Genomic DNA, 12,828 nt, shown 5'->3' on the forward strand with positions numbered 1-12,828 from the left:
TATTGTTCAAAAGATAATAAACGTGAGAGTTTATCAGACGTTCCTCTTTGCAATTCCATTGTTTTTTCTGCGGGTCGAACGATCGCCGGGCCGGAGGGCTGTACGTAATTACTTAGGTTCAGTTTCTAATATACTTAGCGATGTTTTCCGCAGTCTCGCTAGTGGCCGTTTTTGCTACTTGTTGCATGGCATCCTGGTATCTTTTTTGTAGGTCTGGAGCAGAGGTCTCGTTGACCTCACCCTGGGTTCTCTCCTCGCCTGGGAACGTGTATTCTCTCTCGACTCCTTCGTCCTCGTCACGGTCTACAAGGCCGTCGTTGGCGTCCTCTTCCAGGTCGCTAAGGGCGTCTATGCTGTCGTGATCGCTGCCGGGTTTGCCTGCAGCAGCGGTGTCCTTCTCGTTTAGCCCCAGGTCCTTCATCAGCCCATTCAACGATTTCTGTTTCCTCATCTCCTCCTTCTCCTTCTTCAGGTTCAGCGCTCTTTCACGTTCCTGCTTGTAGTACTGGTCATACTCATCGACTTTCTTGTCCACACACTGCATGAACTCGTCAAAGCCGTCACCAGTGAAACTAGAGACGCCCACAACGTCTAGTTGAGAGTAGAATTCCTCCAGCATCAGCGACATGGAGTTCACCAAGGAACTCATGTAGCCAGAACCCAGCCCATTGTCACCGTTCAAGTCTTGATCCTCTTTGATGGCCATTTGGAAGCTTTCGAAATCTGTCATCCATTCCTTAGCGAAGTCCGCTTTGCATACGTCGGTCTTGTTGAAAACCACGATCATAGGTAGTTTTGTCTTGTATAGGATGGAACAGGCGTACAGCATATTACTCATAAACGTGGTTGGAGACGAGTTTCTAGGCGTATCCACGATGTACGCAATCACCGTGGGGAAACTGGAGGCGAAGGATTCGGTGATGATGGCACCGGACGCACTCCAGACGAAACATTCGATTTGACCCGGGGTGTCGATGATACAGTTCTGGAATTGGTCCTGCTTCTGTTCTACTAGCTTAATCACTTGATCGATCTTGGTGCTGAACAGATTCAGACTTGTGACGATGGCCCCGTTAGGCCCCAGCTGGTAGTTCTCCATCACTTTCTTGTACTTGATCGAGTCCCTGATGTCGATGTTGGCACCATACGGAACTCTCAGCACTGCGGGATCTAGATTGATCACGTATGGTGGCGTTTTCTCTGCCCGCAAGTGGGAGTTCAGTCTCTGCATGAACGTTGTCTTACCAGACCCGGCCATCCCGATACATATAATCGTGCTTAAACCCATTGTTGTTGTGTTGTGGATGCTGTGTTTGCTGTGCTTGTCCTTGCTCTCGCTCTTGCCAAGTGTGTATGTTTGTGTGATGTGTTTTTAGTCTTCTTAGTTAAATAGAGCATCGCATTAAAAATTTTTTTTTTTCATTTCGCGAAGAAAATGCTTATAGAAGCTATATAGGAAGGTAGTCGATGATTATACACGCATATACATGTTACAGGGTATACGTAGAGGTACGCATGGTGTGCTCACATGTTCTTTTTGGCCTTCTCACGGTTGGCGTAGATCATGGCGGTGAATGGCTCTTCCCAACGAAGAGCAATCTTGTACATGAAGTAGACCACGGCGGATACGACCAACCCGGCAGGCTTTCCCTTGTAGAGGGCCATACCCAAGAAGGACAGGGTGGAGCCCTGGTACATGGGGTTGTTGGACACGTTGAAGGGGAACCCAGTGACCCTGTCGTCCATGAGGATTCCGAAGTAGTCACCCAAGTACGTACCGGTGATACCCAGTTTGTACATGGAGCTCAACACAAGCACCTGGCCTGCACCAAAAAAGGCCATGCCCAGCTTCTTCCAGTTTTCGCCCACGATCAAAGAGCATGTGGATTGTTCGCGCAATGCAGACTCGTAGACCATGTCTCTGATGATCCCTAGCGAGAAAATGGTKGCTGCCAACACGTAGCAGCCCTTTTTGGCTCCTCCGCACATCTTGGTGAGTGAGTGCGTGTGGTACTCGATCCTGGCCACGATATTCCAGAAGATGGGATTGAACATCGTGCACATGATGGCCAATTGAAACTTGGAGGACTGGAAGTCCACGCTGTGGACCAGTTGCTGAATGATCTCTTGGACTGATTCCTTCATTGCTTGCTGTAAGATATCTTGCTGTGCTTAATTGCAGTGTGCGGTCTTGTCAAACGTACGTATGTGTCCTTCAGTTGTGCTCCTCTTATAAAGACCCCTTACACATCACTTCTTGGAGAGGCATTCGACAGAGAACACAGATGCATGTGTGGGTTTGCATATGAAGATTGAAAAGGCTTCCCGTATTTCAGAACCGGTGTAACAATCCACATGCACTGCCACTGCCACTCGTCGTGGCCATCAAGCAAGCATGAGCAACAAGGTAGTCGAGTTATACGGGGGCGCCATCACCACGGTCGTCCCAGCTGGGTTTCTGGATGCCTCTTCCTTGAGAGAGGTCCCTGATACGCAAGAGGTGTACGTCAATTCCCGCCGTGATGCAGACAAGTTTAAAGACGGGTTGGCCACCAACGAGAGCATCATCGTGGACCTCTTGGAGACCGTCGACAAGGCGGACGTGAGGGAAGCTTGGAAGTTTCACGTGGATGACCTGACCGAGTTGAACGGGACGTCCCAGTGGGAGACTTTGCAAGAAGACACCGTCCAGCAGGGGACCAAGCTTACAGGGCTCGTCATGGAAGTGGCGAATAAGTGGGGGAAGCAAGACCTGGCACAGACTGTTGTCATTGGCGTTGCATTGATCAGACTGCCCCAGTTTGACACGGATGCGGTCATCTCCATCAACGTACCTTTGACCGAAGAGGAGGCCTCGCAAGCAAGAAACAACGAGGTTCCTCCAAGATGTCGTGCCGTCTACAGGTTGTTGCAAGAAATGGTGGACAAGTTCGTCGTCGTGGACGCTTCGCTGTTTGCGTGAGCTGTCTGAATGTATATCGTCTCTTAAGTACTAGTATATAGCATAATACACTTTTTTCCCGATAAGTGTAGTGAAGATTCTTAACAGCGAAGAAAAGTGAAAAATAACAATAATAATAATCAACATATTTTCTACTCTTCGCTAGTCTTGTAAAGGAGAACCAGTGCTTGATCTATCGATTAGAGTGAGGAGGTGAATGATGAGCAAGACAACGAAAAGAGTCTCCAGCATCAGGAAATTGGCAGTGTTTGCACTAGTAGCCCTGGTCACGTTGGCTTTGGCAGTTCGATTTTTATTCTACAACTCCAATGCCACTGATTTACAGAAAATGCTTCAAAACTTGCCCAAGGAGATTTCGCAAAGCATCAATAGCGCCAATACTATTCAGAGCACCGATCTGGACCTGGTCCAACATTTTGAAAGTTTAGCCAAGGAAATTAGACATCAACAAGAGGTACAAGCAAAGCAGTTTGAAAAACAACGTAAAGTCTTGGAGAAGAAGATCCAAGATCTGAAGCAAACCCCGCCAGAGGCCACATTAAGAGAACGTATTGCCCTGACTTTCCCATACGATTCCCATGCCAGGTTCCCCGCCTTCATTTGGCAAACTTGGTCCAATGACAAAAGTCCCGAAAATATTCAAGACATAAAGGGCATGTGGGAAAGCAAGAATCCAGGCTTTGCACATGAAGTGTTGACACACGACGTGATAAACGCGTTAGTACATCACTATTTCTATTCTATACCCGAAATTTTAGAGACTTACGAAGCCTTGCCCTCCACCATTTTGAAGATTGATTTTTTCAAATACCTGATCTTGTTGGTCCATGGTGGTGTGTATGCAGATATTGACACTTTCCCCGTGCAGCCCATTCCGAACTGGATTCCTGAGGAGTTGTCACCTTCCGACATCGGCTTGATAGTAGGTGTTGAGGAAGACGCTCAAAGACCAGATTGGAGAACCAAGTTCATTAGGAGATTACAGTTTGGTACGTGGATTATACAAGCTAAACCTGGTCATCCGATATTGAGAGAGATCATTGCCAAAATCATAGAGACCACCCTTCAAAGAAAGAAAGAGGACCAGCTGAATGTTAACCTAAGAAACGACCTGAACATCATGAGTTGGACGGGTTCTGGTTTGTGGACAGACACGATCTTCACATATTTTAATGATTTTATGAGAAGTGGGGTCAGAGAAAAGGTGACATGGAGATTGTTTCATAATCTAAAACAATCAAAACTGTTAAGTGATGTTTTAGTCTTCCCCAAGTTCTCGTTCAATTGTCCAAATGAAATCGCTAATGATGATCCGTACAAGAAACTTTATTTTATCACACATTTGGCTGCGCAGTTTTGGAAAAACACTCCAAAAGTGGAACAAAAATAAATAAATCCAGACACTCTAATAAAAATACTTTGTGGTTACTATTTCTATTGTAATATTCCTCTTGTTTGTTTTTCTTTTGAATAAAATGAGAAAAAACTACTAAATATATTTGCTTATGTATGTATGTTTATATATATATATATATATATATATATTTATATATGTAAAAGAAGAAGGTAGATAGGAAAGCAAAAATGTAGGACTTACTTAGTCCTCTTGCTTAATTTTAGCCTCGTTTTCCAACCTGGCTTCTATTTCCCTTAATTCCTTTTCTCTTTGCAACAGTTCTTGTCTTTTCAGTGATAATTCTTGCTGTACTCTTTCCTCAAATGCCTTTAGTCGTTCTTCTTCCAATCGTATTTGTTCTTCGCGTGTCATGTAAGTTTCGTTATTGGTACTGGCTTTTTGCCCGTGCGTATCAGATGGTGGGCTGAGAATGCCATTATTAATATTATCATTTGGCTTGAACGGATTCGTGTTTCTTCTTGTTGTGGTAGATGAAGACGATGAAGCATTCAATTTTGTGAGGTTTGGACGGATGGATTCTGTTGCGACAGACTCACCAGACAATGCTTCGGTTCTATACCTTTCATACAATATTTCATGTGTGTAATTTTTCAAGTCGTTCAAATGAGAAATCAACAACGCGTTTCTTAAGATAACAAAATCAGAGATTGAAGAATCCTCCACGTCCAATATGCCCCATGGGTATTTTCTACCACGAATAGTACCAACGTCTCCACCCACGTCGTAGACTTCGTTGGATCCGATGATGGCAAAGGGTAAAAGCGCACGCAAGTACATGTTTGTTTCGTAATCCTCCTCGGATATTTCATCTTCATCGAAGGGGAAGTTATAAATAGGCAGATTCCATTTGTCAATATCTTCCATGATCAATTTTTTGTTCAGTTTCAATTCGTCTCTTGTCAACGAGTCAGATTTACTAATCACGGGGATAATGTTAACCAGAGATCCCAATTGCCTCATGAATTCTACATCGATTTCCTTTAAACCATGGCCAGTGGGGTTTATTAAATACAGACAACAATGAACCCTACCGTCCTTAAATCTTGGATTTCTTCTCACACGGCTTTCCTCCAACAGAATCTCATCGTATTGGTGGCGAATATAATCGGAAATTATCTCGAAAGATGGAGAATTATCCAGAGAATCACCAAACCCGGGAGTATCGATAATGTTCAGTTGAATCTTGACACCTTCGTCGTCCTCCAATTCCACTGTTTCCTCTCTCAATTGCATGTCTATCTCTGTAGAGGTATCTGTGGGCAACAGGATCGTTGTCGAGGTGTCCACGACTTGCTGGCCGCACAGGGTGTTTATAAAAGTCGACCTGCCTGAGCCGGATTGGCCCACGATCATCACGGTGAAGGTGATGCCTCTCTTCAAATGCTTTCTTTTCCTTAATGCAGAAGACGCGTCAATTATGCCGGACATAGCTGGTAGTGTGCGATTTGGGTCCTTTACTATTCCTGAAGCCCCCCTCCGGATCGGCTTTTAATACGTGTGTTTATTTCTCGATCAAGTACTTTTTGTTTATTTTCATTGCTAAAGGCGGAAAACTGAAAAATTTGGCGATGCAGAGGCCGGGTAACACTTGAAAGAAAGGAATAAGATTAAAGCCTCTATAAAGCGATATTTACAATACGACAATACGTATAGTCTCTGGCTTGACATGTCTCATTGGATCTAATGGTAAAATGCATTGGAGGCTTGTTTTTCCGACAAAATTGTGTAGTGAAAAAAACCAGGCATAAGAATATGGAACTGAAGGAAGAACAAAGCGAGGTGTTTGGTTATAATGAAAAATAATACCATATATATATATATATATTTATAAATATTCAATACTTTTGTAAGTCAATAAATACATGGAATAAGAATACTAGTGATTGAATAGAGTACAATTTAGACAGATTTATTTATATATATATTTTTTTTTCCATTGTTAACTCTTTCTTAGAATATGAAAAAAAAAGCGACGGGTGGTAGGAACAAAAAGGATTGATAACACTTATGCATGTATCAAAACTAGACCGTTCTAATGACCACCGCCACCAATCTCAATGGTTGGTGGACAGCCCAAAGTGCTCTTCAACGAACCATAGATACCGAATTGCAAAGAGGTCAAAGTACCGACCATGACCAAACGAGTAGGCAACCCAGCAAAGGAGCCAAAGAACCCCAATTGCTTGGCCAATTGAGCTAGCAACCCGACGGTGGACTGGCCTGGGGCCTTCTTGGCCTTGTTGACCTTGGACAACAAGGTGTCTGCTGGTTGCGAGACAATAGCAGCAGCCAAACCAGCAGTCAAACCGGAAAGCAAGTTCAACAAAGTGGCGGTGGTGGAGGACACTTTTTCCTTTGGACCGGCAAATCCGTAGTAGAACTCGGAGGCACGTTCAAAGACCAAGAATTTAGCAATGTTGTAAGGGATCTGTTTGAAAAGAATTGGTGTGAACCCGCTGTAAAAGGAGCCGACACCTTCCTCTTTCAAGATTCTGGAAAACCCGCCGACCAGCCCGTTGGCAAACTTGGGCTGGGAGACCAGTCTGATTCTGGTGGCCTCTAGGGGACACAGCGCAATATCAGCCAAAAACTCGGCCATGGCGGCAGACCCCATGTACACGGAGTTCTTGTACTGCGAGGCAGTGTCGTAGCCCAAGTTGTCGATGAAGAACTTCTTGAACACTTCATACCCACCGAACTTGAACGCACCCTGAATGGAGTAGCCCAGCAAGGTAGGCCCGAACCCGGTCAACAACGCACCGGCACCTTCGCCGGCGATGATTTGCTTGAACGACCCAACCATCCCCTTGTTGTACACAGTGGGTTCCAGTTGGATCCTGGTCTTGACAACGTCGATGGGGACCATACTGGAGTGGGTCGACCCGCACCCGATGGCGCCGGCTAGACCGAACTTCATATAGTCAGAGACCGAGTACTGGGGGATAACAGGAGCAGCAGACAGAGACATGGCGACTTGAAACGTGTGTTTGTGTGTGTAGATCTTTTACTTAAAGTCCTACTTTCTTCTTGAGTTGTTGGATGTAGATAAAAGATCGAGAGGATCGATCGCACTTAAAAATCTCTTCTCGAAACTGGCCGCCGCGGCCAGGCACCAGACGCGTTCTCGGCGCTGATTGGCTGGCTGCCGCTGGGCAAGAGTCGCAGCATAGGGTCAGCCACCAGAGGGGGAGGGGCAGTCCATGCTGCTGCAGAGACAATAGATGCTGCAGTGCACAGCGAAGGGCAGGCTGCTCGCTGGTGGCACACAAGTGCCGGCGCCAGCGCCAGCGTCTTCGCCAGCGCCGCAACGGCCAGCGAAAGTGCAAACAACTGCACGCCTGCAAAAAATAAAAACCACTGGACGCTGGAGCGTTCTGGCCGACCACAGCTTGCGAGCCACTCGCCTGTGTTGCTGCTGTGCTGCAATAGTGGCCTCTCTCGGTAGCGGCCTTTTTTTTCTAATTTTTTTTTTCTATGGGCTGACGCTGTCACTTTTCAACGTCGCTCCGAGGCGAAAAGCCACCGCCAGAAATAATTACTGTCACACACACTACAAAGTTCATAGTTCGCCAGTATATATAAGGCGAAAATAAAAGAAAGAGTCAAAGGCGACATGAACAAACACTTCTAGTACAGAACTACAGATGTCGCTATCGCACAGAACAAAGATGATACCGCTGCCAGTACTAGAAGAATATTGTATTTCGCCAGACCATGGGTTTTTGGACGGCCGGTTGCCCTTGACTAGGCTGACCAGCAAGAAATACACGAGGTGGGAGGATATCGTGGCACAGCTGCCTTCTCTTTTGCAGGATGGCAGCCAGGTGCGGAGTGCTATCGACGAGCTGGAGGTGTTGGCGCTGGACGAGAGCATATTGGGCGATGTCAGGGAGCTCAGAAGGGCCTATTCTGTGCTCGGGTTCATGGCACACGCATACGTTTGGGCGACGGGGAGGCCTCGGGACGTGCTGCCCGAGTGTGTTGCAGGACCGTTGTTGCATGCAGCAGATATCTTGGGGGTGCCTCCGCTCGCCACGTATTCTTCGTTGGTGTTGTGGAACTTCAAGGTCGCAGACGTGTGCGAGCAGCCGGAATCCGGGTGTTTGGACTTGGAGAACATCACCACCATAAACACCTTCACGGGGACCGTGGACGAGAGCTGGTTTTATCTGGTGAGCGTGCGGTTTGAAAAAATCGGTAGTTCTTGTTTGAACCACGGTTTGCAGATATTAAGAGCCATAAGAGACGGTGATGACAAGGCCGTGACAGACGGGCTGAATAAGTTGGCTGCAGCCATTGAGAGGTTATCGCGGGCGCTGATGGAAATGGAGACCAAGTGTGAGCCCAGCGTGTTTTATTTCAAGATAAGGCCTTTTTTGGCCGGATGGACTAACATGTCGCATCTGGGGCTGCCACAAGGCGTCAAGTATGGGGCGGAAGGCCAGTACCAGATCTTTTCTGGAGGGTCCAACGCCCAGAGCTCGTTGATCCAGACGCTGGACATCTTGCTGGGTGTGAAGCATTCTGCCAACGCTGCGCATTCCTCCAAGGCCAACCAGAAGGTTAATTATTTGGATGAAATGAAAAAATACATGCCAAGACAGCATCGTGAGTTTCTTTACCACCTAGCGTCCGTGTGCAACATCAGCGAGTACGTCTCCGCTAACGCTTCCAATGAGCCATTGCAAAAGGCGTACGGCCATTGCATTGCGATGCTGCAAAGGTTCAGAGACAACCATATCCAAATAGTCACCAAGTACATCATCTTGCCCTCCAATTCGAAGCAAGAGAATTCCAACAAAAAGGGGGTGTTGAGTCCAATCGAGCCCAACACCAAGGCAGCGGACTCCTCGGGACCCAAAACCGCCTCATGCAAGACTATCGGAACTGGTGGTACGAAACTAATGCCCTTTTTGAAGCAGTGCAGAGACGAAACTATCGCCACTGGTGAAGCTAAAAAAGAGAACAAAAATTGACACTATTTAGTTTTCAAAAACTTATTTTTTTGATACGGGATCACTCGCAACCCAGAGTTTCTTGATCATATTTACATACATATATATATACATACATACATACATACATATATATACACCTGCGTGTATTGTGTGATACACGCTGCTTTTTTTTAGGATATTATGTATACACATGGGGGTCTCACTTTTATGTGAACTTCGAAGTACTTTGAAAATCAATCTTCCCATTTTTGGACACAGTCGCAATGAACAATGAAGGTCTATTGGCAAGTTCGATTATCTTGGAATTGACATCATTGGCAACCCGTTCCTCTAGAGTGTCATTGACGTCGTCTTCTGTGTTCCTCCTGACGTGGCCCTTGGAAGTTATTTTGCTTAGAATATTATCTTTAGATGTCGTCATTTCGTGCGTTTGAATCAGTATTGTTCTCGGGCCCTTCACCTTCATGAAGTACGAATCGATACCGTAAATGTATCTCTTTTCATATTGGTTTCGAAACCAACTACCTAGTCTTTTGAAAAACCGAGTGGTGTGTCCGTAGGCGGATTGTAACGTTGGGTTCGTGATAAGTTTGGGCACTCTCTTACCACTATCCTCGATGTTCGCGGTCTCTACATGCAATTCCTGTCTCTCAACGGAATTGGCAATGTCCAATTGGCTTTGACCGTTGATGGCCAAAATATTCCGGGAGTTCACCAGGATTTTGTCGTTCTCGTCAATCAATTCCATTGAATATACCGAACCACCTCCGCACACTAGTACATTACCCCTGCCATTCAAAATTTGAAATTTCGGTGGTAGTCGAGACTTCAATGAGCCCGAAGCCAGAGTCCTAGGCGTGGGTAAGATTGGCGATTTGATTTCCAAACTGGAATTTTGTTCAAATGCAATTATTGAATCTTTGCCAAATACATTCCAATCCTTAGTCCCCGTCAAATTCAACACAGACAAAGTCCTGGAAGAATTGGAAGACCTTCCCGACTTTTGGAAATTTGGTGAAGCTAGAATTTCCATAGTAGAGGACCCAATGATCTTATGAAATAACGAAGATCTAAATGAACGGAATTTGATCAAATTGGACCAAAAATTGAGCCATTTATAAGAAAGGGAGAGATGGTTCAAATTATGGATAGAAACCAAACAATCCTTCTTAATGCAGATCGGAATATCAGGTTGTACAGTTATAGATGCAATTTGACCGTTTTGATCCACCAGTTTGAAACGAGAAGTGGCGATATCCTTGTTCAACTCTTCAATATATGTTCTCTCTTTGGAAACAATATTGCTCTCTGCTTTGGCCGCTTGAGGTCTCAAGATAGAAATAGATCTTTGCCAAACTCGAGCATTGACCCTTGAACTTATCATGGCCAACAGTTATCCTTTGTTGTACTTTGTTTTGTTTCTCTGTATTTTGTTCAGTCGTCAGCCAATAAAATGATTGGAAGTACGGAACCTTTGAAATTTTGCCCTTATTAATGAATTATCGCAAATAACTATATATTTATGGAAAATAGAGAGGAAATAAAAATAATTACGTATATGACTGTCTTACGAACCTGAGAGTCCCGTATAAAATTGCTCTGCCTTCATTTGGCTCGTCTTTTTTTAGACTTCTTACAGTAGTAAATTGTAAACACATTACTGTAACGCAACCGGACTATTCGCTTTGCGCTTGATTATGCTGTTGCTTTACATATGAAGCACTGCTTAATGAAAAAATACGATCATTGTTACTAAATGCTGAATCTGCATGGCTATGATGTGATTTGGAAAAGGTGTCAAACCCCTTGATGACATTACCGGAGTAGTGCGCCTTTGACGTCTGAGTTCCACCATGACCGGAATGATTGTTGTTACTGTTGTGTGAAAAATACTCTGTCTCTTTATCGTAAATCTCTTGTTGTAAACTGTCAAAGGCGTCTTCCTGTTGTTTCCTATCTTGAAGAGACTTTTTTAGTTCAGCCTTTAATGCTTCATACTGTTTTAGCTCATCAGTCATTGCTGCTGGTGCTAGCGTTGGTCAAATGATGTAAAAAGTAACAGAATAAGGTACGGGGAGTCTCGACGTTGTGTAATCACACTAATTTCAGAGAGACGTGCTTCCTTTTTCTTATTTTCTTTTTGTGTTTGTCTCGGTCTGCTTGTTGGTGTAATGATAATTAGTTAAGAACATTGATCAATCGGTCGCCATTTGAGGTTTTTCAAAAATGCCATTCAAAATTCAAAAAGAGCTAGAGTGCCATGCATAGTACAAAATAATTGGCACCTATATGATGAATGCACAGAAATCAGTTCGCTCTTTTTATCATTACGTAGGTGATTAAAGTTTTACATGACAAGATTACAGAAGTCTCTCAAAGGAGCATAATTATTTTTTTGGCTACCTTTTAAATAAATGAATGGGTATGTCACCCATAGGCTCGAATTCTTCATCGTCATCGTCACTGCGCACTTCATCATACTCATAGCCCAAATTTTCCTTAATATAATAATTATCTTTTTTACTTTTCCCCTTTTCCATGAAATCGTCAAATTCTTCTTCTTCCGTATTCATTTGACTAAATTTGTTAATTATTCTTTGAAAAAATGGTGTATCATCATCAACAGGAGCGGTTGTGTTTAAATTTCCCTTTGTATTTCTTGACGGTAATGGAGGAGGTGTTGCATTTGCATTTGGAGTAAGATTAGGACCCGTATCTTGTACACGCTGTTGGGTACGATTCGGTGAACGATTCGGTGAACGATTCGGCCTACGGGTGGGCATAGTATTGTTTGCATTATCGTTTGCGGTGCGATTGGTCTTGTTGAAGAAATCGTTTATACTCCTTTTGCTCTTGAGCACATTTGGTGAATTATYGACATCGACCAAAGTTTGTTGAATCTTTCTAGAAAATGTGGAAAGGTATTCGTTCGTATTCTGACTGTTGAATTTTTGTTGTTCGTTTTGGGGTAGTGTGTTTTTGAACTTCAACTCTAATTGCTTTAATTCTTTCTGAGCAGCTTGTAGCTTGAAATTTAATTCATTAATTTCTCTTTGTTTTGCAGCCAGTTTATAAATTAAATCTTGATCGGCGGAAACTGGGCTAGTGTTGTCACTAACAGGCGACTGGTTTACGAAACTATTTTGGAAAGAACTTCTTTGTGGGCTTGATATGGGTATAGCAAGTCTTTTAGGTTTTAGAGGTGTGGTGGCCCTTGGTGATTGTAATCCTGAATGCACTGGCTGCTCGTGCTGCTGTTTCTGATCCTGTGAATGTTTATCAACAATGGACAGCTTATGCAGTTCAATCGGCTGACTAACAATACGTTGGTCTTCGGACATGGCGTTGGGATCGATTTGTTGATGCTTCCTTTATGTTATTTACTTATTCTTCTATGGTTCCCTAAACATGATTTTTCATATTTTGAAAAAAGTTTCGATATTAAAAAAATAAATACTATGCTATACTTTGGGACAGTTCTATATAGAGAT

At 44.1% G+C, this 12,828-nt stretch overlaps 9 protein-coding genes across 9 annotated transcripts; 2 read left to right on the plus strand and 7 right to left on the minus strand.

The window, feature by feature from the left end:
• Window positions 1-118: 118 nt before the first annotated feature.
• On the minus strand, window positions 119-1,288 carry NPA3 (GTPase NPA3; the record flags this gene model as incomplete). Its single annotated transcript, XM_018366168.1, has 1 exon — window positions 119-1,288. One exon carries the CDS (start codon window positions 1,286-1,288, stop codon window positions 119-121), a length of 1,170 nt encoding a protein of 389 aa, XP_018221374.1.
• A 236-nt stretch (window positions 1,289-1,524) lies between these two features.
• OPI3 (bifunctional phosphatidyl-N-methylethanolamine N-methyltransferase/phosphatidyl-N-dimethylethanolamine N-methyltransferase) lies at window positions 1,525-2,145 on the minus strand (the record flags this gene model as incomplete). The annotated part of the gene is made up of 1 exon (XM_018366169.1): window positions 1,525-2,145. The coding sequence occupies one exon, from the start codon at window positions 2,143-2,145 to the stop codon at window positions 1,525-1,527; it is 621 nt and encodes a 206-aa protein (XP_018221375.1).
• Window positions 2,146-3,158: 1,013 nt separating this feature from the next.
• HOC1 (alpha-1,6-mannosyltransferase) lies at window positions 3,159-4,352 on the plus strand (the record flags this gene model as incomplete). Its single annotated transcript, XM_018366170.1, has 1 exon — window positions 3,159-4,352. One exon carries the CDS (start codon window positions 3,159-3,161, stop codon window positions 4,350-4,352), a length of 1,194 nt encoding a protein of 397 aa, XP_018221376.1.
• Window positions 4,353-4,559: 207 nt separating this feature from the next.
• On the minus strand, window positions 4,560-5,807 carry CDC11 (septin CDC11; the record flags this gene model as incomplete). Its single annotated transcript, XM_018366171.1, has 1 exon — window positions 4,560-5,807. One exon carries the CDS (start codon window positions 5,805-5,807, stop codon window positions 4,560-4,562), a length of 1,248 nt encoding a protein of 415 aa, XP_018221377.1.
• Window positions 5,808-6,411: 604 nt separating this feature from the next.
• MIR1 (Mir1p) lies at window positions 6,412-7,347 on the minus strand (the record flags this gene model as incomplete). The annotated part of the gene is made up of 1 exon (XM_018366172.1): window positions 6,412-7,347. The coding sequence occupies one exon, from the start codon at window positions 7,345-7,347 to the stop codon at window positions 6,412-6,414; it is 936 nt and encodes a 311-aa protein (XP_018221378.1).
• Window positions 7,348-8,023: 676 nt separating this feature from the next.
• On the plus strand, window positions 8,024-9,355 carry BNA2 (dioxygenase BNA2; the record flags this gene model as incomplete). Its single annotated transcript, XM_018366173.1, has 1 exon — window positions 8,024-9,355. One exon carries the CDS (start codon window positions 8,024-8,026, stop codon window positions 9,353-9,355), a length of 1,332 nt encoding a protein of 443 aa, XP_018221379.1.
• A 187-nt stretch (window positions 9,356-9,542) lies between these two features.
• On the minus strand, window positions 9,543-10,721 carry AIM24 (Aim24p; the record flags this gene model as incomplete). The annotated part of the gene is made up of 1 exon (XM_018366174.1): window positions 9,543-10,721. The coding sequence occupies one exon, from the start codon at window positions 10,719-10,721 to the stop codon at window positions 9,543-9,545; it is 1,179 nt and encodes a 392-aa protein (XP_018221380.1).
• A 292-nt stretch (window positions 10,722-11,013) lies between these two features.
• On the minus strand, window positions 11,014-11,355 carry EAF6 (Eaf6p; the record flags this gene model as incomplete). The annotated part of the gene is made up of 1 exon (XM_018366175.1): window positions 11,014-11,355. One exon carries the CDS (start codon window positions 11,353-11,355, stop codon window positions 11,014-11,016), a length of 342 nt encoding a protein of 113 aa, XP_018221381.1.
• Window positions 11,356-11,736: 381 nt separating this feature from the next.
• ACF4 (Acf4p) lies at window positions 11,737-12,678 on the minus strand (the record flags this gene model as incomplete). Its single annotated transcript, XM_018366176.1, has 1 exon — window positions 11,737-12,678. The coding sequence occupies one exon, from the start codon at window positions 12,676-12,678 to the stop codon at window positions 11,737-11,739; it is 942 nt and encodes a 313-aa protein (XP_018221382.1).
• Between the last annotated feature and the right edge of the window lie 150 nt (window positions 12,679-12,828).

The sequence above is a fragment of the Saccharomyces eubayanus genome, chromosome X, assembly GCF_001298625.1.
Source record: "Saccharomyces eubayanus strain FM1318 chromosome X, whole genome shotgun sequence".
In the NCBI taxonomy this organism is placed as follows: Eukaryota; Fungi; Ascomycota; class Saccharomycetes; order Saccharomycetales; family Saccharomycetaceae; genus Saccharomyces; species Saccharomyces eubayanus.